General features: G+C 50.5%; 8 protein-coding genes and 1 non-coding gene across 9 annotated transcripts; 6 read left to right on the top strand and 3 right to left on the bottom strand.

The window, feature by feature from the left end:
* Positions 1–158: 158 nt before the first annotated feature.
* ALT_6669 (PQ-loop repeat-containing protein) lies at positions 159–1410 on the top strand (the record flags this gene model as incomplete). Its single annotated transcript, XM_033563208.1, has 8 exons — positions 159–315; positions 379–413; positions 469–554; positions 609–699; positions 763–892; positions 945–1001; positions 1052–1100; positions 1164–1410. 8 exons carry the CDS (start codon positions 159–161, stop codon positions 1408–1410), a joined length of 852 nt encoding a protein of 283 aa, XP_033419099.1.
* Positions 1411–2436: 1026 nt separating this feature from the next.
* On the top strand, positions 2437–5239 carry ALT_6668 (response regulator; the record flags this gene model as incomplete). The annotated part of the gene is made up of 3 exons (XM_033563209.2): positions 2437–4006; positions 4074–4732; positions 4799–5239. 3 exons carry the CDS (start codon positions 2437–2439, stop codon positions 5237–5239), a joined length of 2670 nt encoding a protein of 889 aa, XP_033419100.1.
* A 781-nt stretch (positions 5240–6020) lies between these two features.
* Positions 6021–7405, bottom strand: ALT_6667 (mitochondrial 37S ribosomal protein mS45; the record flags this gene model as incomplete). Its single annotated transcript, XM_033563210.2, has 2 exons — positions 6021–6704; positions 6944–7405. The coding sequence occupies 2 exons, from the start codon at positions 7403–7405 to the stop codon at positions 6021–6023; spliced, it is 1146 nt and encodes a 381-aa protein (XP_033419101.2).
* Positions 7406–8294: 889 nt separating this feature from the next.
* Positions 8295–10819, top strand: ALT_6666 (WD repeat PLAP family protein; the record flags this gene model as incomplete). Its single annotated transcript, XM_033563211.2, has 3 exons — positions 8295–8342; positions 8444–8897; positions 8949–10819. 3 exons carry the CDS (start codon positions 8295–8297, stop codon positions 10817–10819), a joined length of 2373 nt encoding a protein of 790 aa, XP_033419102.2.
* Positions 10820–11127: 308 nt separating this feature from the next.
* Positions 11128–11807, bottom strand: ALT_6665 (NADHX epimerase; the record flags this gene model as incomplete). The annotated part of the gene is made up of 2 exons (XM_089600113.1): positions 11128–11559; positions 11775–11807. 2 exons carry the CDS (start codon positions 11805–11807, stop codon positions 11128–11130), a joined length of 465 nt encoding a protein of 154 aa, XP_089455575.1.
* A 716-nt stretch (positions 11808–12523) lies between these two features.
* ALT_6664 (mitochondrial 37S ribosomal protein bS16m) lies at positions 12524–13031 on the top strand (the record flags this gene model as incomplete). Its single annotated transcript, XM_033563213.2, has 3 exons — positions 12524–12600; positions 12733–12928; positions 12990–13031. 3 exons carry the CDS (start codon positions 12524–12526, stop codon positions 13029–13031), a joined length of 315 nt encoding a protein of 104 aa, XP_033419104.1.
* Positions 13032–16524: 3493 nt separating this feature from the next.
* Positions 16525–18375, top strand: ALT_6663 (RNA-binding protein; the record flags this gene model as incomplete). The annotated part of the gene is made up of 1 exon (XM_033563214.2): positions 16525–18375. The coding sequence occupies one exon, from the start codon at positions 16525–16527 to the stop codon at positions 18373–18375; it is 1851 nt and encodes a 616-aa protein (XP_033419105.2).
* A 1339-nt stretch (positions 18376–19714) lies between these two features.
* Positions 19715–19787, bottom strand: ALT_t125. The gene has a single exon. It is a non-coding gene; the product is annotated as a tRNA-Val (tRNA).
* Positions 19788–20571: 784 nt separating this feature from the next.
* Positions 20572–21887, top strand: ALT_6662 (WD40 repeat domain-containing protein; the record flags this gene model as incomplete). Its single annotated transcript, XM_033563215.1, has 6 exons — positions 20572–20581; positions 20637–20750; positions 20807–20846; positions 20903–20998; positions 21061–21689; positions 21751–21887. 6 exons carry the CDS (start codon positions 20572–20574, stop codon positions 21885–21887), a joined length of 1026 nt encoding a protein of 341 aa, XP_033419106.1.
* Positions 21888–22254: the final 367 nt, after the last annotated feature.

The raw sequence follows: 22254 nt of genomic DNA, 5'->3' as shown, positions 1-22254 counted from the left end.
CAGATTCACACGGTTTCTGATTTTGCTTCTTTGTGGAAGAATGATCGTTGTTTGAGATATATAATCCCTGGATTGTTTTGAATCTATCCCTCAGTACTTCGTGGACGAGTTGTTGGAGCGGACAGGTTTATAGTCGTCGAACCCGATTCTATACAAGTATGACTGATGCTGAGAACGTCACGGTGGCATCCAATGTACTAGGGACTATCGGAACGGTTCTCTGGTGCATTCAGCTGATCCCGCAAATATGGTATAATTGGCGACAGAAGAAGACAGACGGGCTGCCGCCGTCAATGATGTTTCTATGGGCTTCTTGTATGTTTGCACTTTGGTTCTCTGCGTTGTTCGCGAGCTCGTTGGCTGATCATTTGAGTATAGGCGCTGTGCCCATGGGAGCATACTTGATCCTCCAGGTACGAGTGATTCCGTGATTGGGAGGGACTAGAAATGCTAACTTTCATCCTGCAGAAAGTGAATATACCGCTGCAGATACAACCGCAGATATTCGGCTTCTTTTCGCTTGTCAGTTGGGGTCAGGTTCTATATTATAATCAGTAGGTACCGCCTTTCATCTTTTGATATGGACCTGGGCTGACCTTGTCCCTCAGCAACTATAGCCAAACCAAGGCAATCTCCTTGGTACTTGGTACGGCAGCACTGTTCGGTGGTCTTGAGGCGTTGCTGATTCTCACATTGCGAGTATGTCTGCTTGATGCACCTGTTCAGACTCGTTCGCTGGAACAGATACTTATAATTGCATAGATACCCTACAATAAAGGTGTCACCTGGCCAGATGTCGTCGTTGGCGTCGTTGCGGCTGTCCTGCTGGCGTCGGGGCTTCTACCGCCGTATTTCGAGCTATGGAAGCGAGACGGGCGAGTGATTGGTTTTAGTAAGTGGTCCAAAGCTTTTGATATGGGCACGCTTTGATTGACCCGTCACAGATTGGTTCTTTTTGGCCATTGATACTCTAGGTGGCCTTTTTTCTCTTTTTGCATTAGGTATGCTGCTTGTTGGTCCAAGGCGGAGGATGGAAGCTGACTGCTCGAAGCCGCACAGGGCACATTTGATATCCTCGGAGGAATCATGTACATCATAGTGTAAGTTTACACCCTTGTAGAAGCAATGGCCGTTATGAATCGGTAGTGACAGTGATGCGATAGGGTCGTCCTGGAAGTCGGCATCTACGCGAGCCATATCGTTTGGCGCATTCGATACCGGAAATTACGAAAAGAAGCCAAAGCTGCTGGCGTCAGCATTGATGAGATGTTGACTATGCACAGGAGTGAGTCTGAGCAGGTGGACGATACTGAGAAGAGGCCTGGCGATATTGAGAGTCAGATTGCTGTGGACCAGCGGCAAACTTCAGTTGATGCTGTAGAGCAGCCTGAATTGAATGAGAAGGCATGACTGAGTGGAAGTGGGTTCAGGATAGTCACATCTAGTTGGCTATAGAAATAGTGAGGATAAAAGAACATTGGAAATTGAGTAAACACACTCGGTCTAGGACTTCAATGTGCGTCAAGAAACAACATTATATATAGACCGAGGTTCAAGTCGATTGTCTAACTACCTCCAGAATTCAAGAAAGATCGGCGTTGATTAAAGAGCAAGCAATTATATCGAGCTCATCAAACCAAATTAACTAGTGCCGTGATTCTGTTTCATCTTTTCACTCGTAGTTTGTAAACCGTTGGATAACAATAGGATATGGTCCAAGCGCTCTCTCTCCTGTCCGTCATTTTTATTTTTCAGCTGTCATATCGCTGGATCCCTGTTCAGGTAAATTAGAGTCATACAAGGCACCTAGGTAGTCTAGATAGATCCTATCTACTTGTTTCTGTCTTTTTGATTCTCCAACTTTCCCGTTTCTTCCGGAAGATTATCCTCACCAAGGATTGAAACGCTTGCTTGCTTGCTTCTTGCCAGCATCTGTATGTTCTAGTAGTACTCCATACACGAGCTTCGGTCCCCAAGCTCCCTTTTTATTTACTTACTTCTTCTGCCTCTCCAACCATCTCCTTTCCCCTCATCCCGACCACAATTCTCCAAGCATCTCAGCTCCCGAGGTGGTCGGTTCCACTGGTCGAATATGAAGAGTTGAAGATATAAAAAAGAAAAGGACTCCTGTCGCTCTTCGGTACTCCTTCAACTACCTTGCAGACCGCTGAGCTGCTGCTACTGCTGCTGCTGCTTCGATAGAACGCAATATCATTGTACCACTGCAGAGAATGAGGTGACAGCGCAGTGCTCTTTTCGCTTTTTCTCTTTTGTTTTTTCCTTTTCCTTGTTGTCGTCTGTGTTCTAGACTTTCTCTCTTGGTTGTCGCCCCGTTTCTTTTCTTTCTACCTGTCTCTCATTATTATTTCATCTCTCTTTCAGTACAATAATATCTGATAGCTGAGCTATCAGACATTACTGTGGTGGATCCTCATCATGCCTGACCGCCGCCTGTCGCAGCTGCTCAAGTCGAAGCTTCTGCGCCGATCATCGACCACGGCTGCGACCTATCCAAAACAGAACCAGAAACCCGTTAACGTTCAGAAAAAGGCGGCCGCCGGAGCGGATCCGCCTGTCGACCCCAACTCAACCTCCGACCTTTCCTGTTCCCTGCCTCCTCATATCTTGACCCCTAACGAAGGAGAGGGTGATGCCAAATCCCGTGCCTACAGCATAGTTTCCTCCATACCCCTCGACCATCCCAGTACTCCCGACGAGATACCTGGTCCTGCTACTGGTTCCTCAGCGGGCTGCGATCAGTACTTCACCCACTTCGACCGATCGGGCGCAAACTCACATCAAGAAGGATCGCAGAACGGTTCGATTCAGCAGTCTCCGACATTCACGAGGACCTTTCGGCACAAGCAGCCGACCGAGGAAAAAGACAAGGGGAAGTCTCAACCGCGGGAGGGGGATCAAGAAGGCGAATACGGCTACCAACGTATCCGGAACGACCCCAACGACTCCGATCCTCAGTACAGCTTGACCACAGAGCTTGCCAATAAGCCCTCTTTACCACAGACTCCCGCTGGAAACGACTCGCTACATTCAGCGTCGGCGACCCCTCCTCCCCTGTCGCCTTCGCTGCCAGGGCCCGCTGGCGCAAGCTCGCTTCAAGCCGCATATCGACCAGTCCGAGAAAATTCCAGCGCGCCACTACTCGAACCTCAATTGACTCCGTCCTTGGGTGCTGTCGCTGAGGACTCTTCTGGAGAATCTGCCTCTCATTTCGTCGGCCCTTCGTCGTCGTCCCCGTTTCCGAAGCGCCCCACCATTGGGGTCCGCCGTCAGTCGCTTCTTCCAGCCTCACATCAGCACTTGATCAGTGGTCTTTTGGGTATTGGGCCTTCTCAGAACCTCGGCCAGAGCAACGGTCACCCTGCCACAGTCAACGCTGAGATGATTCCTCGAAAAATCTGGGTCAAACGGCCAGGGGGCTCGGCCACCTTGGTACCGACCATGGAAGATTCGCTTGTCGACGAGCTGCGCGATCAAGTTATCATGAAGTACGCCAACTCTTTGGGGAGAACATTTGATTCACCTGATATCATGATCCGCATTTCTCCTCGAGAAGGTTCCAACCGACAGTCTATGCCCGAGCGGATACTGAGTCCCGAGGAACCGTTAGGTGTGGTCATTGACACTTACTTTCCCGGTGGTCAGACGGTGGACGAAGCGTTGGTCATAGATATCCCTCAACGGCGGACGCCGAAGCCGTCCCCCCGCCACCCTGTATATTATCACCATTCGGAACCGGGCGAGCATGGCGAGTACTTTCCGCTCATGCCTGCGAACCCAAATGCCCCGACGCCCCCCACTCATGCGTCAGCCTCAACTACGAGCGTGAATGCCCATACGGCCCCCTCAATTTCTATTCTCACCACGGGTATGGCGCCTCCGCTACCCTCACCAGGCAATAGAGCAAACCGACTTTCCCGCCGGCCACCACTCACTCGACATACTACCAACTCACCCACAATGCTTGGTACAGCGCCAAATCCAAAAGGTATGCGAGGACTCCCACTGTTATTCCTTGGACCGTTAAGATCTCATTCCTTACTGACTAGATGTAGACTCTAGTATGGCCTCATGTCCTCAACCTCCCGCAGCAGCGCCCCAGGTCCCTACGCCGCCTGGTCCTCCTCCTGAATCGCCTCAGACCAAAACGCACACGCCGCCAGCGCGTGTTGCGTCGCCGCGGCCGCGGCCCACAAAACCGAAGAAGGGCGGCAACGGCCAATCGCCAAACGCTGCCTTTGGTGGCCTTATTGAAGGCACGGTACCTCCCATCAACGTCCTCATTGTCGAAGACAATATCATCAACCAGAAGCTCCTGGAAGCCTTCATGAAGCGCCTCAGCGTCCGCTGGAAGTGCGCTGCGAACGGTGAGGAGGCGGTGAGGAAATGGCGCCAGGGTGGGTTTCACTTGGTCCTAATGGATATCCAACTCCCCGTCATGAACGGGTTAGATGCGACCAAGGAGATCCGGAGACTTGAGCGCCTAAACGGGATCGGTGTCTTCACCAAGACGGCCTCGGGACGATCGAGTGCCAGTTCTCTGTCGCCGGAAGTGAACCAAGCATCATCGGAGGTTTCGCTGTCTGAGGAGGACACACTTCATGACTTGTCTCTGTTCAAGAGTCCCGTTATCATTGTCGCCCTGACCGCCAGTAGTTTGCAGAGCGATCGGCATGAGGCTCTGGCTGCCGGCTGCAATGACTTTCTGACCAAGGTATTTCATCTTGACGCTTCGTGCATCCCGTTCCGGGTGGATGGCTGACTTTCTCCCCATTTTTAGCCCGTTGGATTTCCTTGGTTGGAGCAGAAGGTGACAGAATGGGGCTGCATGCAAGCTCTGATTGACTTCGAAGGCTGGCGGAAATGGCGAGGATTTGCCGACGAACCCCAGTCATCTTCTCCCACCGATGGAGGTCTCACCAGCCCTCTGCAGACGGGCGCTAATGGGGTGTCCAGTAGAACCTCGACCTCCTCGTCATTGGGAGCAGTCAACGCGACCGCCCGGGAGCTCGACGCAGGCCCTGGTGCGGGCAAACGCAAGTCCACCGTTCCCGAATTGACCAAGCCCGTGGATATCCTTCCTGAGGAGCCCCCCGGAAGTGGTAGTGGCGAGGGCAACGAGACTCTGGATTCACCAGCCAGTCCTCCCACCTCCATGCATGTGGGTGACCCCACTGAACCTTCTGGTGACGAGGAGCAGCAAACTCTGGATGCTACGTAGTCCGTTGCACGCTCTGCAACTCAGGCCTCAATGTCTCTCTTTCATGTCGTTATACTCGCATGATTTGTACGAGGAGAGTTCCTTTGTTTGATATTACACATTGTTCCCTCCCTCCAGTCTCTTACACGTCCCGCTTTTCTGTATCTTCCATTGGATACCCAGCATAGCCATTACTCCTTGAGTCCTTCTACCATACGTGATGCCCGTATCTTATTGATTCGTCCATTTCCAGTGTTTACCACAAACATCTCCTTGGTTGAGCGGCATGAATCCATTGTATATACTATCACTGCTTTAGCGACATGCTCTCACATACGAAAGGAGATGTCTTGTTCTGCGTTTGTTGTTTTGTGAATCCATGCATCACCGCATTGTTTCCCCCATTCTCTGTTGTAGTTAGCCCAGGGCCTACCGGCATTGACACGCTGACACCTGCAATTGCTCTAATACCATTGTCTAATGAGACTAGCTGTATACGCTTCTACCTAGTACTGCACTTGATCATTCAGCCGTAACCAAAGTAGTTGAGGTCGACGTTTGCGATGCCGATTGACTCGAAAGTACGCCTAGTTACCCTTGGGAGTTGAAGTCGGAGCTCATGGTTGGTATTGATATTGTGAAAACATGGCAGAATATAAGTACAATGCTAATGCTCGACAAACCCTTCACGAGATATTTGTACAGTACATCATTTCCCTGACCGAGAGCAGCTCATGGATGCAGAAGTAGAATGAGACCTCCCCTCATCAAATATGAGTTAACAGTGTCAGAAAGAGTGGGCTTAGACCTCCACGCGAGTAGGGATCTTGATCTGTCCCTTCTTACGGTCGTACGTAGGCACACCGTATCTCCGACCGGGCGCCCGGGCACCGCGACCATCCGTGCCCGTCGTCTCGCGACTGACAACGACATCCTTGATGCGGAACTCAAACCGCGAGGACTCAGGCTGCACGCGGACAAGCCGCTGCTCGGCGCGCTCCTTGGCGAGTCTCTTGCGTTCCTGCTCGATCGCCTCCTCCTGCTGGAGTCGCTCGCAGTAGAGCTTCATGTTCTCGCGGAACTCGTTGGGGTTCGACTTCATCTGGCGCTCGTGGGAAACCAGGTGCGGGTGCGGGATGCGCACGTCCGCGGGCTGGAGGACCTGCTGTTCGTCGTCGCCCTTACCGACGCGCTCGATGTGGGCTGGGTCATGCGTGATCTTGCTGATGGCCTCGTCGGGGTGGGCCACGTCGCGCTCGACTTCTCTGTGTGGCAGGGCGGGCGCGGCGGAGAACACGCGACCGGCGTCAACACGGGTGAATTGCCGGGACTCGGAGACGGGGTAGAAGATCTGGGGATCTGTGAGGCGGTGGACGGGGAGATCGTTGATGGACTCGTGGGGTCGAGCGTCCAGGTCATTGCGGAGGGGTGTGGTTGGGACCATCTCGTGGACTGCACGAGCGTATGGCAATGCTAGCGACTTCCCCTAAAATTTCAAGCATCGTGTTAGAGCAATCCAAGGCTGCAGAGACGCGAAAATTTCGACAGAAAACGAGGCAATGGCACAAATCAGATATGGGAGTTGTAAGCATTCCCAAGCAGGTTATGCTTGGGGTCTTAAAGACTAATCGATTTTTTGGTTCTCATCATTGTACCATGCCATCGCACCAGGGAAATAGCCGACAGAGCCGGAACGGAGCAGAAAGAAAATGCAAGCATGCATACCTGTTGTTTCCATCGCTTCTCTAATTCTACTAACCGAACAACGGCAGCTACTCGCCGCATATCCACCCCAAGGTCAACACTGACGGCACGCACACTCTGCTTTCTGTCCACAACCCGCCGGTGGATCTCATTGCGCAACTCCTCGCTGAGTATGGGCTCACTGACGAAATTAGGGTTCAGAGGAAAGGGCCGATTGCCGGCATTGCCCTTGAGACGAGTAATGTAATTCGTCCGCCCTGGCGTGTGTTGTTTCAGTTGAGCACCTTCGCCGTTGATCCACGCGAACATCTCATTCCGCCGTCTGGTCTGAGCGGCGGGCGAGGAGGAAAAGAAACGAGGGGAGTAAGTTTGTGAGAGCTTAAAGATACATGTGGAAGAGGTTGAAGAGGTCGAGGAAGTAGAGGAGGAGAGGTAAGGGAGGAGAGAGCCCGAGACCACCTGGTTTTGTATTCGGGGAGGCATTTTCAATCAGGTCTCAAGTAGAGGGAAGTATTGTTGCTCTGGGACTAAGCCAGAGATCACGCAGGCATGGGCTTATACAGCTTGCACACGACCAATTGAGCGTCTCTAGTATTAAGAATGTCAGCCGCGAGGTGGTGGTGAAGTACAGCACTGGTATTTGTGATGGTGGAAGAAGGACAGCCGGGCATCTCGAAAGAAACTTTTCGGGTCTTCACGATGTGGTCCGTGTCCAGTCACGTGATACATCCAACATTGTGCCATCCTTGGGACTTGCATAGGTGATAATAACTATTATTCTCGGTTATGATAGTCAGATGCATCATATATGATGTCGTCTCATGATGTATTCTGGCTTAATTCTATCATCATGACCTCTTGCTCATCGATACTTATACCTCTCTAGAGCTCTAAGTAAATACACATGTATTTGGCTGACTCCATAAGTTCTGTTCACTCACAGGATCTACTCGATCTATGTACAGAGGTACCGCGCCTCTACTATGGACAAGTAGCGTTCATTGACCACCGATAAATGCTCTGTTGATAGTTGTGACTCCCTAGACAAGCTTTAAATGACTACTGTAGTGTATCTATCAAACAATGAATCATGCTGAACTAGCGCTGTGATAGTGAAGGCTTACCCCTGAATGAATAATAATTCTAGTATCTTCTTGTCACATGTACCTGGCTTTCACCGCCCACATGATATGATGCATGCTGTTCTCCGCACCTGCTGCTGTTGTTGGTTACCATGAACTGAGTGTCCACTGACAGGAGGACTATTGATCCTACCATCTCCTTACCTCGGAAGAGAACTTTCTCCTCAAATTCTTTCCTATCTTGATTGTTGTCTTCTTTCTACAAAGCTCTGCAGTAGCAGCCTTTATGTATGCCTGACTTCAAGATCTCCGCTTCTTTGGAGGGCCACGGCGATGATGTAAGAACGTCCCCGACAATGACTCCTGCCACTCTGGTCACCGCAAAGGGCGATCCCCATGTTTTTCAGCTGCTGACTCTTGCCTTGATTCTCAATTTCAGGTTCGCGCCGTGGCCTATCCGAATCCAAATGTAGTAATTTCGGCTTCTCGAGATGCGACCGTTCGGCTGTGGAAGCTGGTATCTACCCCGCCGCCTGTTTATGATTCCACCATATCCTCCCACGGCTCGGCCTTCATCAACGCTGTAGCATACTACCCACCAACATCCGAATTTCCTGAGGGTCTCGTACTCTCTGGTGGCCAGGATACGATAATAGAAGCAAGACAACCCGGAAAAACTCCAGACGACAATGCTGACGCAATGCTCCTGGGCCATGGTCACAACGTCTGTGCATTGGACGTGTGCCCAGAGGGAGGCTGGGTGGTAAGCGGCAGTTGGGACTCGACCGCGAGGCTGTGGAGAGTCGGTAAATGGGAATGTGATGTGGTCATGGAGGGTCACCAAGGCAGTGTCTGGGCTGTTCTGGCCTATGATAAAGACACTGTCATTACCGGTGCGTCTATCGCTTCCAGATAAAGATATAGCGTGCTCATACTTTGACCAGGCTGTGCCGACAAGATTATACGGATCTTCAATACAGCAGGGGACCTTGTCAAGAGCATCAAAGATTCTCGTGATGTCGTTAGAGCTCTGTGTAAGCTTCCTGCTTCACATCCCTCAGGCGCACATTTTGCTTCTGCAAGCAATGACGGAGTCATTCGACTGTTCACATTACAGGGGCAGCTGGTTGCTGAGCTTCTTGGTCACGAGAGCTTCATATATTCTTTGGATGTCTTGCCGACAGGCGAGCTGGTCAGTTCCGGAGAAGATCGAACCGTAAGGGTATGGAATGGCACACAGTGTGTGCAGACAATTACCCATCCCGCAATCTCAGTGTGGGGCGTTGCTGCCTGTAGAGAGAATGGCGATATTGTTACGGGTGCCAGTGACCGTGTCACACGGATCTTCAGCCGAAATGAAGAGCGAGTGGCAAGCCCGGAGGTGGTTCATCAGTTTGATAAAGCCGTCAAGGAATCCGCAATACCTGAACAGCAAGTCGGCAAGATCAACAAAGAGAAGCTTCCAGGTCCTGAATTTCTCAAACAGAAGTCCGGTACGAAGGAAGGTCAGGTGCAAATGATTCGCGAAGCAGACGGCAGCGTTACAGCCCACACGTGGTCCGCTGCTTCGCAAGAATGGATTGCTGTCGGTACGGTGGTTGATTCTGCTGCCAGCAGTGGGAGGAAGATCGAATATATGGGACAAGATTACGACTATGTCTTCGACGTGGATGTCGAGGATGGGAAGCCTCCCCTCAAGCTTCCATACAATATTTCGCAGAACCCATACGAAGCCGCCACGAAATTTATCCAAGATAACGAGCTGCCTATGAGCTACCTAGACCAAGTCGCGCAGTTCATTGTCCAGAACACACAGGGCGCAACCCTTGGACAACCTGTTCAAGAACCTGCGCCCACCGGCGCTGATCCCTGGGGCCAGGAGAGGCGTTATCGCCCTGGAGATGCCACAGCGACAGCGGCAGACCCTACGCCTACTTTACCTGAATCACGGCCTAAAGTCCTTCCGCAGAAGACATATCTCTCCATCAAGACAGCTAATCTTAAAATCATTGCCAAGAAACTACGGGAATTAAATGACCACCTCGCATCCTCGGGGTCAAAAGACTTATCCCTCAGTCCTCCTGAGTTGGAGACTGTCGTTTCGCTGTGCAGTCAGCTGGAGTCTTCCGTTGCCCTGAAATCGTCGCCCGTGGTGGACGCTGGGCTGAGGTCATTGTTTAGAGCTGCAACCACGTGGCCTGCCACCAGCAGACTGCCTGGCTTGGATCTGCTCCGCTTGCTCGCTGCTGCAACACCTCTGGTTGCCACTGCAGACTACAGTGGAAAAGATCTCGTTTCTGGGATCCAGGCGAGCGGTATATTTGATCCACCGTTGAATGTAAACAATGCGATGTTGTCTATCCGAATGCTGGCGAACCTTTTCGAGACCGACGCCGGTCGTCAATTGGCTGTGAATAGGTTCGACCAGATTGTGGCGGTCGTCAATTCTGCGTTGAGTAACTGCGGAGCAGCACCGAACCGCAATCTCACCATAGCGGTGGCCACGCTTTACATCAACTTCTCGGTTTACTTCACCTCTGGAGGGAGAGAATTGGCTCCAGAATCATCTGAGCGGGGTCTGGTGCTCGCTGGGGAACTGGCCAAGCTAATTGCAAGCGAGAAGGATTCAGAAGCAGTATATCGTGCCCTTGTCGCCCTGGGAACTCTTATCAAGGCGCTAGGCGAGGAAGTGAAGAGTGCTGCGAGGGAGATTTATGATGTGAAGGACATCCTGGAGAAGGTGTCAAGCTCGGGCAGTGGAAAAGAGCCTCGGGTCAAGGGAGTCGTTAGCGAGATTAGAGAGGCAATGTCGTAGATAGTAGATTATGACAAACCACAGCACGTTTTGAAGGCTCTGCGGGGCGACATCGCGATTGGAAGCATTTTGTCTTGCGACATCAGGACAGAGGACTGATTATTTATGAGGCTTTGTAAATGCTACGCCAGCTCGAATCGACTGATAGACTTTTTGAATGGCATTCAATAAAGAGCGCGCATTTATATCATGCAAATTTCCATACACATTGTATATAAGATCGTGCTCAATGAAGACACCGACGTAGGGTTGATGGCCAGGGAGAAACCGTATCCTCATTTCAATCCATAAGCAGCGCAGCGCAGCCATTATAACCGCCCTTCGGCATCAACACCAACTTCCACGATCTGGTCGATGCCGGGATAATCAGGACAATCCAATGCGTACTTCTCAACGATACTCTTAGTCAAAAAACGACCACCGACAAAGTGCCTGCCGCGGTAATATTTCACGCATGGCTTTGGGGCCGTGAGACTGATCAGCGCCTCGGGCATAAATTTGGATCCCGGACCCTCCTTGGGTGGACCACTCTGAATGTCCCAAGAACTGGGCGCATCGACGCTCAGCACAGGGACGGACGACGACTCGATCTGGGAGATGATGGATGGGAACGGGTCGCGGAGGGGACCCCCGAAGGAGAACCCGAAGATGGCGTCGACGAGGAAGTCAGCGGACTTGAGAGCCTCAGTGAAGTCTGGAACGAAAGGGACGGATAGGCTGTGTAGCTGGGTTTTGAGGCGCTGTTGATTGCCAGATGATTAGTCTTGGTCTGTTGGGAGTGGTTCCGGGGTGGGCTTGCCTGGTAGAGCTCATTCTTCCCTTCTTTGGGATAGTAGACTGAGGGTGTATAGCCGTACTGAGCCAGATGGCGCGCGGCTACTAGGCCGTCGCCGCCTTTTGAAGCGAGTCAGCGTCTGCCGTCGAGCTCTTGGTTGTGGACAGGATGGAAGCGTACCGTTGTTTCCTGGGCCACAGACGACGAGGACATTCTTGCCGGCGCTGGGGGGATGAAGACAGTAGACTATCGCAGGTGTGTTAGCCTTTGGTTATTTTTATTTTGGTTGTAATGCTCCATGGGGTGAACACATGCCTGCCTGCGAAACGGACAGCCCCGCGAGTTCCATCAGTTGGTCCAAGGACCATCCACCCATCTCCATCAAGTCCTTATCGAGGGAGGCAGCATCTTTGGCTGAGATAGCCTGGTATATAAGATGAGCTAGGGAGCATAAGTTGGAGTCAAATGCTACCTACCTTCAACGACATCCTGGCGGTCCTACTGTACTTTCGAACTGCTATGGGGAGATATCGTTTTGTGAAAACAGAGCGGAACATACAATGCGAGAGATTAAGCCAATTTGTAAACAGTTATGATAGCTAGAAGCTCAGATTAGAAGAGAGGAGGTACAAGAGGGAATTATTATATCTATCTATGGCGTGGTATAGTAAGATAGACATACCACCGCTAGAGAAGTACACTGTCATATACTCCATAGAGAGAAACAAGTGGCATGCCGGTTAGTCGCATTGCATCATCGCGATGTTTTGTTTCTCCACCACTCGCACTAGTCCTCTCTCAGTAAGTCCCGGAATAATACATCCTCCGTAGATCAATCTGAACTTCCGCGGGAGTGCATCAAATAAAGTGCAGTGCTTGATTCAGCGTTGCTTGCCGGTTACGAAGGTCAACGATTCAAAATAGTAAAAATGGTCGTCAGAATCCGTCTCTCTCGCTTCGGCAACAAGCACCAGCCATTTTACAACATCGTTGTTGCACAGGCTCGGTATGTCTCTTTGTGGGCTTTTTTTCTTTGAACTGTTCCGCTGCCTGTCATCGACATCTAGAATGAGATTGATGGACAATTGCCCACCCAGTGACTGTTAAGAAAAGTGCTAACTATCCGTTCTAACTGAAGGTCGGCTCGAGATTCGAAACCCCTTGAAGTCATTGGCACCTACAATCCTGTCCCGCAGCGGCCTACGAATCTATCCGAAGAGGAAGCTCGGCGCGCAAAGCCATTCAAAGAGGTCTCTCTTGATCGCTCACGGGCAAAGTACTGGCTTGGTGTTGGCGCACAGCCCAGCGAGGGTGTATGGCGGCTATTGAACTTGGTACGTGGTTGGCAAGCTTAAGAAAATCGGAGCTCTTTGCTGACTGGGACAACGATGTTAGGCTGGTCTTGTTCAACCCAAGTCGAATGCTCAAAAAGAATGAGCAGACTCTTCGTGTTTTATTAGGCTTGAGAGCTCAATCAGTTGAGGCGGCTCTGTTTAGATCGAGAATACTTCGATGCGTCTGGTTGGGATAGCGATTTACTCTCTTTCTGGCATTCAAAACGGCGTTTACGAGAATTGTCATTTTCTGGAATATACTTGGGTTGAAACCATTCTTTGTACATTATGCGGATTGAGACGTGGCTTCGGTTAATATGCGACGAATAAAACGATCGGTTGATGCAATGTTTGGGGTTAGGGTACCTTCAATGGTGCCTGAGGTTTGAAATACTCCCGCTAGACGGTGATCTCAGCCACGAGGCCTAGGTAGTCTGTGAGTGATCTCGCTGTCACTGTCAGAATGTCAAAATGTCAAAATGGGCCTTTCCACGCCCATTACGCTTCCGTCCCCAGGGCTGCCCCTCTCAGACACAAACCTCTTCCTGAAAGAGGTTCACATTTTCATGCCATTCTTTGTTGACACTGCTGAATGGTCCGTAGAAACCTAGAGGGCAGTTGAGAATGAGATGTCAACATTGCCCTCATTTCTCGACGCGACTAAGAAAAGCCAAGCACTCGACGCCAAGGAAGTCGTACGTCAACTGAGTGGTGGCCTGAACATTCAAGAGGCTGACAAGAATGTGTCACGCTTTGAATTGAGGGGCCGAACGCTCTGTCGGCAGGCCAGAGGCCGGTGGTTGTTGTTATTGTTGTCATCGATGACAGGTATATCCCTGTCGGTGAAGCTTTTGATAGAACATCGAAGTATAATTAAATAATCGAAAGTCTTGAGCCAATGCGTTCAAGCATCCAGATTGCACGCGAGCCAGGGAACACTGTCAAATTCCCCCAGGAATTCCCCTTCTCCTCACAGCCAATCCCTAAGAGGTAGATAGCCACACTCCTAGAGAGACGAGGACACGCCGTGTAAGTAGCGACAAAGGGCCAATATGATGATTGATGGTTGCGAAGGACTAGAGTGGATGATCAACATCAGAGTTTGGGCTTTCCATGAGTCCAGGGCAAGCCACATTCGCCATGAATTCCTTTGTGGACAAAACCATCAAGAGCCCAGCGGGGTCCAGGGGTAATGCTTGGAGTAGACATCTACATCTGCGGAGTCATAGTTGATAAGAGTTCATGACGAGTCTATGCTGTCAGTTGTTTCGTGTCTGCTAGTTCATTATCATGCGCATGATATGAGATTTCTGAGCTCCGACCCTATTTGGGAGGCGGGAGACGACGGGATAGAGACCATTCCACGGATGCCTGACCGAGGATATCCAGAGTCCCTTAAAAGACGACAACAGCTTTCCTACCTTGGTAAGGTGATCATGTGTAGAGCGATCAGGTTATGAAATCATTCCGTCACTGTCCGTCAGAGTTCATGCGAGTAATAACAAACTCTGATAGATACCGTGGGGTGTTCCTATAGAGATGGCTTGGATACAACCAGAGGCGAGTGTTCTTGTCCTTCAAATGACACGTTTCAGGTACTTCGTCATTGATTTTGGACAAGGAGGGAGAGGGACGGTACAGAGTAGTTACCTTCTGTCAACAAGATGAAGCAACAGGCAGAGATGATAAATTGATAATTCAAGAGGTTCCACCTTTATGCACGACCTGTGCAACTAACGGGACACGCACTGCCCCTGCGGCCTGCCCTGGACTAGGACGGACTCTAAGTAAGCCTATCTTACGGGGTAGATACTACTAGTACCTACGGATAGTTGTACGCATCCGGACCGTTCGCTGTGGATTAGCTAAGACACCCAACCATTCTCGCTGTTATCGGTATCAAGACGAAGTTGCATTATGAATATCCTCTCTGTCATTTTTCTGCTATTCGTACTATCGTACTACCGTACTCGTCAGTCAGTCTAAGGCTCTCAGGCTCAAACTGACGACCGACGCTCATGGGCCCTGGATAGCGCGTCTTGTCAATTTAACTTGCTGGGTCGCGCTTCGACTAAGTTGGGTCTAGCCGAGTCACTTAACCCCCATCCGCGGTTCCTGACTGGCTCACGCAGTCTGGATGAATTATGGATGCAATCAGAGAACCCCTCAATGTCATTCGTTCTTTTCATCATCAGACCCGATCCACCCTCATTCTGGGTACGGAGTAGCCTCGATACGGAGTACTGACTCAGGGTGTAAGGTAGGGTAGTTATTCGAGCTTCGACTCTCTTAGTCTCTTTGACTCCTAGGACGGAACCAGACTCGATCCGTGGGCCACACGATGCACCGCCTACTGAGACTGAGCGACAGTAGGTATCTTTTCAACGAATCTCGCAACGAAGTCTATACAGAAGGAAAGGTGAATCCGCCTAAAAGCACCGGAGCTACTGTAGGTACCAGAAGTCTAGAGGGATTCATGCGCAGTGCAAAGTAGACTGCTATTGGTAGTACGCTATAGTTGTCTCTCAGCACCAGTTCCGGACTTCAACAACCTTAAGACACTGTAGGTACTCGTAATCGTTCATCCCAATTAATGTGATAATTCCATTATTATTTATCCTTCAAGGCGCTCTTTTTCTTTTCTTTTTCCTTTTGTCTGTTTTCGCACATTGAGATTAATTTTTATCACCACAACCATCATCATCATCTTCTTCTTCTTCTTCTTCTGCTGTCATTCGCGTGTCCCTTGGATCATTCTTCGGTCGCCATTCATCTTATCTGGGTCAGTACCAGCCGGTTAGACTAGACTATGCCATAGGTAATCATCCTCCTCCGCCTCCCTCCTTTTACACAACTTCCACTTTCCCCCCCCAAAAAGTTCCAAACTTTCCCTTCCACACCTACCTACCGTAGTACCTTACCACAGCCAGTTCCACTCTTCTGTACTTGGTACTGCCCGTACAATTACTGTATCGAACCACCGCCTTTCCCCCTCGACGCACCCCCCCAAAACCTCTCTCATCTATCTGCTCTCCATACTGCACTCACTACTATTCCACCTTTACTCTTCCGTTCTCGTCTTCTCGTCCGATCTACCTCACCCATCCATCTTCCCTCCTTTCCTCTTCCTTCGCCTCATCGCCACCAAACACCTCATTCTTCTTGTTACTTTTTCTCGATTACTCATTCCTCTCTTAGTTAATCGATCCTTGTCAATTTTATCACGTATCGATCTCTTTGTGCGACTCATTCTCATACAACTTCCCTCGGTCCCCCGTCTTCATAATTGCCTCCTTCGCCGCCAAGCTGCCACAGACCTAATCGCGCTCCTTTCGAAGACTCGGTCGCGTTTCTTGATGAGGGCATAAAGAAACCACATCGTCGTGCATCCATTTATTCTTCATATTTTGGCGCGTCATCCTCGTCGGTCTGAACTATTTTGACGCTCTTGCATCGTATCGCAATATTCTTGCTCGCTCCGGCAGACATACCTTCCCTCCTTTTCTACACCCCCCGCGACTGTCTTTCATCATCCACCCTGCGAATACATTGTTATCATCGCACACTTGTATTGTGACATTACTGGTCCTCGAGGCATGAGTGCCGGTTCGAGTCAGTCTACTCGTACGAGTCCAGCTTCTTACAGTACCACTCAGCGCACGCCTTCCGTCTCGTCGGGCGCGTCGCCTCCTCAGCAGTCGCTTTCTTCCTCCCAGCCGCCCTCGACGGCCCAGAATGCGATGTCGACCGACGTGTATTCTCCCACTACCTCGCAAACAACGAACCCTCTAGGCGGCTCGTTTTCTTATCCTTTCTCTCCGCTCGGTCCCTCCTTGCCTTTCGATAGTGTCGCGCCTGGCAACATGCGTTTAACTGATTCCGATCGGTCGGCCCAGACCCTGAACGGCTTCGCCCGACCCGCAAATGGTAATACTGGCGGCGCAATTGTGATGCGCAAGTTGCCTCGAAACACTAGTCGCGAAGCGCTGCGCAGTATGTTGCTTTTTGCGAAAGATTTCGTGGATGCGGATTTCTTTCCTGTTGAACTCCCGGACGATCACGGATACCTGACCGCCATCGCGCGCTTCAATACGATGGCTGCAGCTGAAGAAGCCTGCGCTTTACTGGATGGCAAGCCAAACTCGCAGAATGATGCCAACATGATCGTTGAGCTCTACCATGGACCGGTTCCGTCTGCGTTGAACCCACCGAGGCGCAATACGATTGATCACACCGCGACTCGAAATATGTTGGGTAGTGGCCACCTGTCGCGGTCTTCCCGGTTCAACGGCACATTCCAAAGTCTTGAGAAGCTGGCAGCGCCAAATTCGTCCCTGCAGTCGAACGGCGACACACTGACCTCGAACTCAGAGTCAGGGTCTCGTCTTCAAAGCATATTTTCTCCCCAGTCCCCGATCGGCAATGGCGTTCATGACCTTCCGCGCGTTAGTGGTAAGTCAATGATCGACCAAGATCCGGACGAAGATACGGGTGAGCTACTCAAGGATCCCGTTGGCTACGCCGAGAACGGTCATTCTTCTTCGGTCACCGTGCCTCGACGTTCGACGAATCCTCAGTATCCCACCAACCGATTCGGCAGCCTCTCTCTGTCCACCAACATGGCCTCCCCACCTCTGCACAATTATGCGCCTGGCGGCTCAGGGCGCATGGGGGTCCCGACGCCTTCTTCCGCTTTTCCTCAGGCAATCAACGGCAACACTATGATGGGAGGTCATGGATACCCTTATGGTAATCAGCATACTCCTCGTCATAGTCTTCCCGCGGCGAATCCGAACGACTTGAATCCTCCATGCAATACCCTCTATGTGGGCAACCTTCCTCCGGACACCTCCGAAGAGGAGCTGAAGGCTCTCTTCTCCAAACAACGCGGATACAAGCGCCTGTGCTTCCGGAACAAGCAAAACGGTCCCATGTGTTTCGTTGAATTCGACGAAGTGGCCATGGCTAGTAAAGCGCTCAATGAGCTTTATGGATACAAGCTCTCCAACAGTAACAAGACCGGGATTCGCTTGAGTTTCTCCAAGAACCCATTGGGTGTCCGCTCCGGTCAGCCGGGGAGCATGAACGCGTCCAATCACCTTTCTGCGCAAGGCTCGATCCCTGGTGGTAGCAGTCTCGGAGGCATTCATAGTCACATGTTCTCGACCGTCAGCGGTCCACCACCTGGGCTTGCTGCACCGCCGGGACTGGCGATGCCCATGGCTTTGAGAAACAATGGGGCCATGCACCCGCCAGGCAATTCCCACGCACCTATGCCCACCAACGGGTCCTTCAACTCAAACTCTGGTTTGGGGATCAGAGGAAACAACATGAATTCGTTGATGTCCCCGACTCCGCCCCTCACAGGAGGTGTTGGCGGCACTTCTACCGGATCAAACGTGGGAGGCTTCAATTCTTTCTATCCCGACTACATGATGGGTCGGTAGACGGGTCCCGTTTTCTTCTCTGGATTAATGTCCGACATGTTTGATGACAATTGAGGGTTTTCAAGTCTGGCGCATTGGGAGTCCTGGATTTTCATGAGCTAGACCAGCATTCGGAGGGCTCCCCTTTACCTCCTGGGAGTAAGGACTACGGTATTCTGGCCTTGACTGCTTGCTTTTTACATCTCCCGTCCGGTTTTTCGTTCTTTGTTTCTCATAGCATGGTATTATGGGCGCTTTTCTGATGTCTTTCCCTTAGTGAGGCTGTACTCCTCTTCGGCTTCATGCTGTTTGTGTATTCAGATCCCGGCAAAGCTTTCGGGAATTCGCATTTGCTCAGGTTCACCTGATTTTGTTACTCGAGTTACTTCACATACCCAGCCTTTTTTTGTTTCTGGTCTTCATCGCACTCTCTTCTCCTGGGACTTTCTTTTCTGCCCCTTACTTGTAATTGTGCTCTAGTTTTCGCGATACCTCATTTCCCAGCCTCACCATGGGAGACAAACAGTGTTCAACTCAAGTGGCCTTATTCTAGTGGTCTTGTCGTGCGTTCATGATTCCCTCTTGCATCGGTTCTTCTTACGGCCATTTTTCTACCTTCGTGAGGACTGCCACTGCCTCGTCTCACGCGGGTGGAGCCTCTTATTTTTGACTCTTTTCTTCTAGCCCTGGAGGTCATACTACCCTTCTTTGCTCGGATGTACGGTTGACTTGCAACTCGCCTCGATTTTAAAAATGGATGGAGGAAAGCTTGGGAAATGGAAAAACAGAAAAAAAAAAAAAGAAAGAAAGAATCAGAATGGAAAGGTGGATTCGAACGAGGAATTTCCGACTGCGTTGCTCGCCAGCCTGCGGCAAGAGAGTCGTATGATTTGCAAGATCATTATGGCTTGGCTCCCGCAAGAATATATGGCCAAGATGAACCATTCGTGAGGCGTTGGCTTTACACGGTTATACATCCATCAAGATACACTTCTGGGTTCTTTTATCTGTTCCTCAAGCTCTTTGGGGAGGCGTGGTCGGTACTTATTATTGTCGCTGGTCTCTGGTTTGTAGCGGATTGCTCTATCGTGGCTATAATCAATTGCATGTTACTTTATTCCCATGGTGTCACCTTTAATTCTCTTTGCTTCTCAAGCGATGTTGGCTACACCCAAGGCATGCCGAGGAACAGCGTACTGTGTCTGCTAACATGCACTGGCGGTGTTCGATCTTGCTTTCTGGCGGATTGCTTTCTTACTTACTTGCTATGCTGAATGGAAAATTGTAGACGAGAACTTTTATCTATGTCCTGTGCCACGTTTCCAAATTCCAGGGTATATCAGAACATATAAAAAAACAATGACCAGTGCCGGGTTCGAACCGGCGACCTTTTCGGTGTAAACGAAACGCGATGACCACTACGCTAACTGGCCAATTGCTGAATTAACCGTCTCTTTTTGTCTCTGTAAACCAAAGTCAACAGACGAGTCGCTGATGGACCATACAATGGCTAGGACAAAACCGTGTAGAACTTGACCTATTGCTTACCATTGCCGACTAGAGTTACCCGCATGCTCATGAATTTTATAGAGCGCTAGATGAGGATTGAGGACAGATCAGCAGGAATATTTGTCCAGCTCAGAAGTATACACGTCACGTGCTGATTATCTTCGCTGCTTTCAGTCTAGCGTGAGGAATCGGAGATTTTGAACGAACTCCGACAATTTGGAGTATCAGCGAACGGAGCTATCAGAACAGGAAGACTAGTACTCGCTTGACTCAGTATCCTCGAGACTCCTGTCTTGCTTCTCTTTGGAGTCGGAGTCTTTCCTTTGTTTGCTTCCGTTAAACTGGTCTGATCAAGTACTTTATCTACTTCTGTTTACGGTTGGGATTACTACTGGACAACCTTTCATAACTTTTCTTTCTCTTTTGATTGCCTCATCACGATTACCCCGCCAATCTATATTGATGATTTGATGAAATTGACGAATCTTTCCCTGTATCATTACCTATATTGATCCTTGACGGCTCTCTGAAGACTTCTATGGCCCGTCAGTTCATGTTTTGATCGTTGATAGGCAGTTTCAAGCCTATGTCCAAGCACTGATCAACCACTATCTTCACGGCCGACCAAGCTTGAAAGCAAACAACCAACCAACCACTAGGCGAACAGAGACACGGATTCGGTATATATTGGCCATTCAGACTTTCAAGATGGCGTCAGGTAAGATTTCTCAGTTCAGAGAGCTTTTCATTACCGATGTGTTGACGATAAATAGATATCCCTAAAGTTGTGCCCTTGACCTGCCATGGACACTCTCGTCCAGTGCCTCATCTAAACTTCTCCTCCCTTGTAGAGGACGATCAGTACTATCTGATTTCTGCTTGCAAAGGTAACCGTTTCCGCCGCAATGTCTGTCTCGCGACTAATGCTAACTTTCTCTGCCAGACAACAACCCGATGCTCCGGGATGGCATTACTGGTGACTGGTTAGTGGTTATCGCTTCTATCGTTACCAATTGCTTGACTAAGTCTTACAACTCAGGATTGGCACTTTCCTTGGCCACAAGGGAGCTGTATGGCAAGCTCGTCTTTCGACGGACGCCAACATTGCAGCAACTGCGGCTGCAGATTTCTCCGCGTATGTTTTAAGATTCCTCGTACCGCGGCAACATCGACGGAACTGCTAACATTTATCCCCAGGAAGGTGTGGGATACTCATACTGGTGAATGCTTGCACACCCTCCAGCATTCACACATCTGTCGGGCAGTGGCATTCCCGATCCAATCGTCCCCTCAGATTCTAGCCACTGGAGGCTTCGAGAAAAAACTACGTATTTTTGATTTGACACGCAGCGGTGGTAGTAACAGTTCCTCGCCAACGTCACCGTCGGCAGGGGAGAACGGCAATGGGGCTATTGCAATCACAAGCTATGAGATTGGGCCTGGCGTGCACGGAGGCACAATCAAGTCCATCGTCTGGAATCAAGACTACAACATCCTCACGACAGCCGCAGAGGATCGGAAGATCCGCTGGTGGGATCTTCGTTCTCGCCATCCTGTCGTCGAGTATGCTGTCGAAGGCACGATAGGTAGCTGCGAGCTCAACACCCTCGCCACTCGACCCAATGACGCCGGTATCCTAACCGTCGCCGCCGGAAAGAGTGTCTACCTCTTCGATGGTGTTACCCCCGGGCGGATTCTGAAGAAGATGGACTTTCGCTATGAGGTCGCCAGCGCGGCTGTGAACAATGATACCGGCCGATTGGTCACCGGCAGTGCTGACGATACCTGGGCTCGTGTGTACGATCTACGCACCGAAGAAGAGCTCGGTATGTGCCTAGGAACCTTCCTTCTTCTAAGACGTATGGCCACGCTAACCTGTTATCTTAGAGGTCCAAAAGGGTCACCACGGCCCAATCTGGTCAGTCAGTTTCTCTCCCGACGGCAAACTGTACGGCACAGGAAGTGAAGATGGAACAATCAAGCTCTGGAAGGCATGCAGGGAGCCCTATGGGCTGTGGCGGTAGATACGGAGGTTTCTGCACCTATGGAAAAGTTTCCCAGCCTACAGTGACCCTTGCTCCCACGGGACGAGGTCAGTGTTCAATACTGACTATCCATCGACTCATCTGGGTCTCGCGACTCCTATGCTCGCCACATGTCCAGTTTATAATCAGCATACAACCGGGGCATTTCGAACACCTACCTTTGCGATACAGATGCTGAGCCGCGGATCGAGATAATGTAACAGTACTGCATGATAAATGCGAAATCAATTGTCTCATATTACACGCCCACTGTCAAGGAAAACTGCGCACACGAAGATGTTCCAATCTGGTTTGAGTTGAGAAATACATAAGAGCAAGATAATGAAATACAGTGCCAAAGACACCC

The sequence above is a fragment of the Aspergillus lentulus genome (genome assembly GCF_001445615.1).
Source record: "Aspergillus lentulus DNA, contig: Alt12, strain: IFM 54703, whole genome shotgun sequence".
NCBI classification, from domain to species: Eukaryota; Fungi; Ascomycota; class Eurotiomycetes; order Eurotiales; family Aspergillaceae; genus Aspergillus; species Aspergillus lentulus.
Note: the sequence above shows the minus strand (reverse complement) of the source record. Positions and strands in the feature narration are given on the sequence as shown.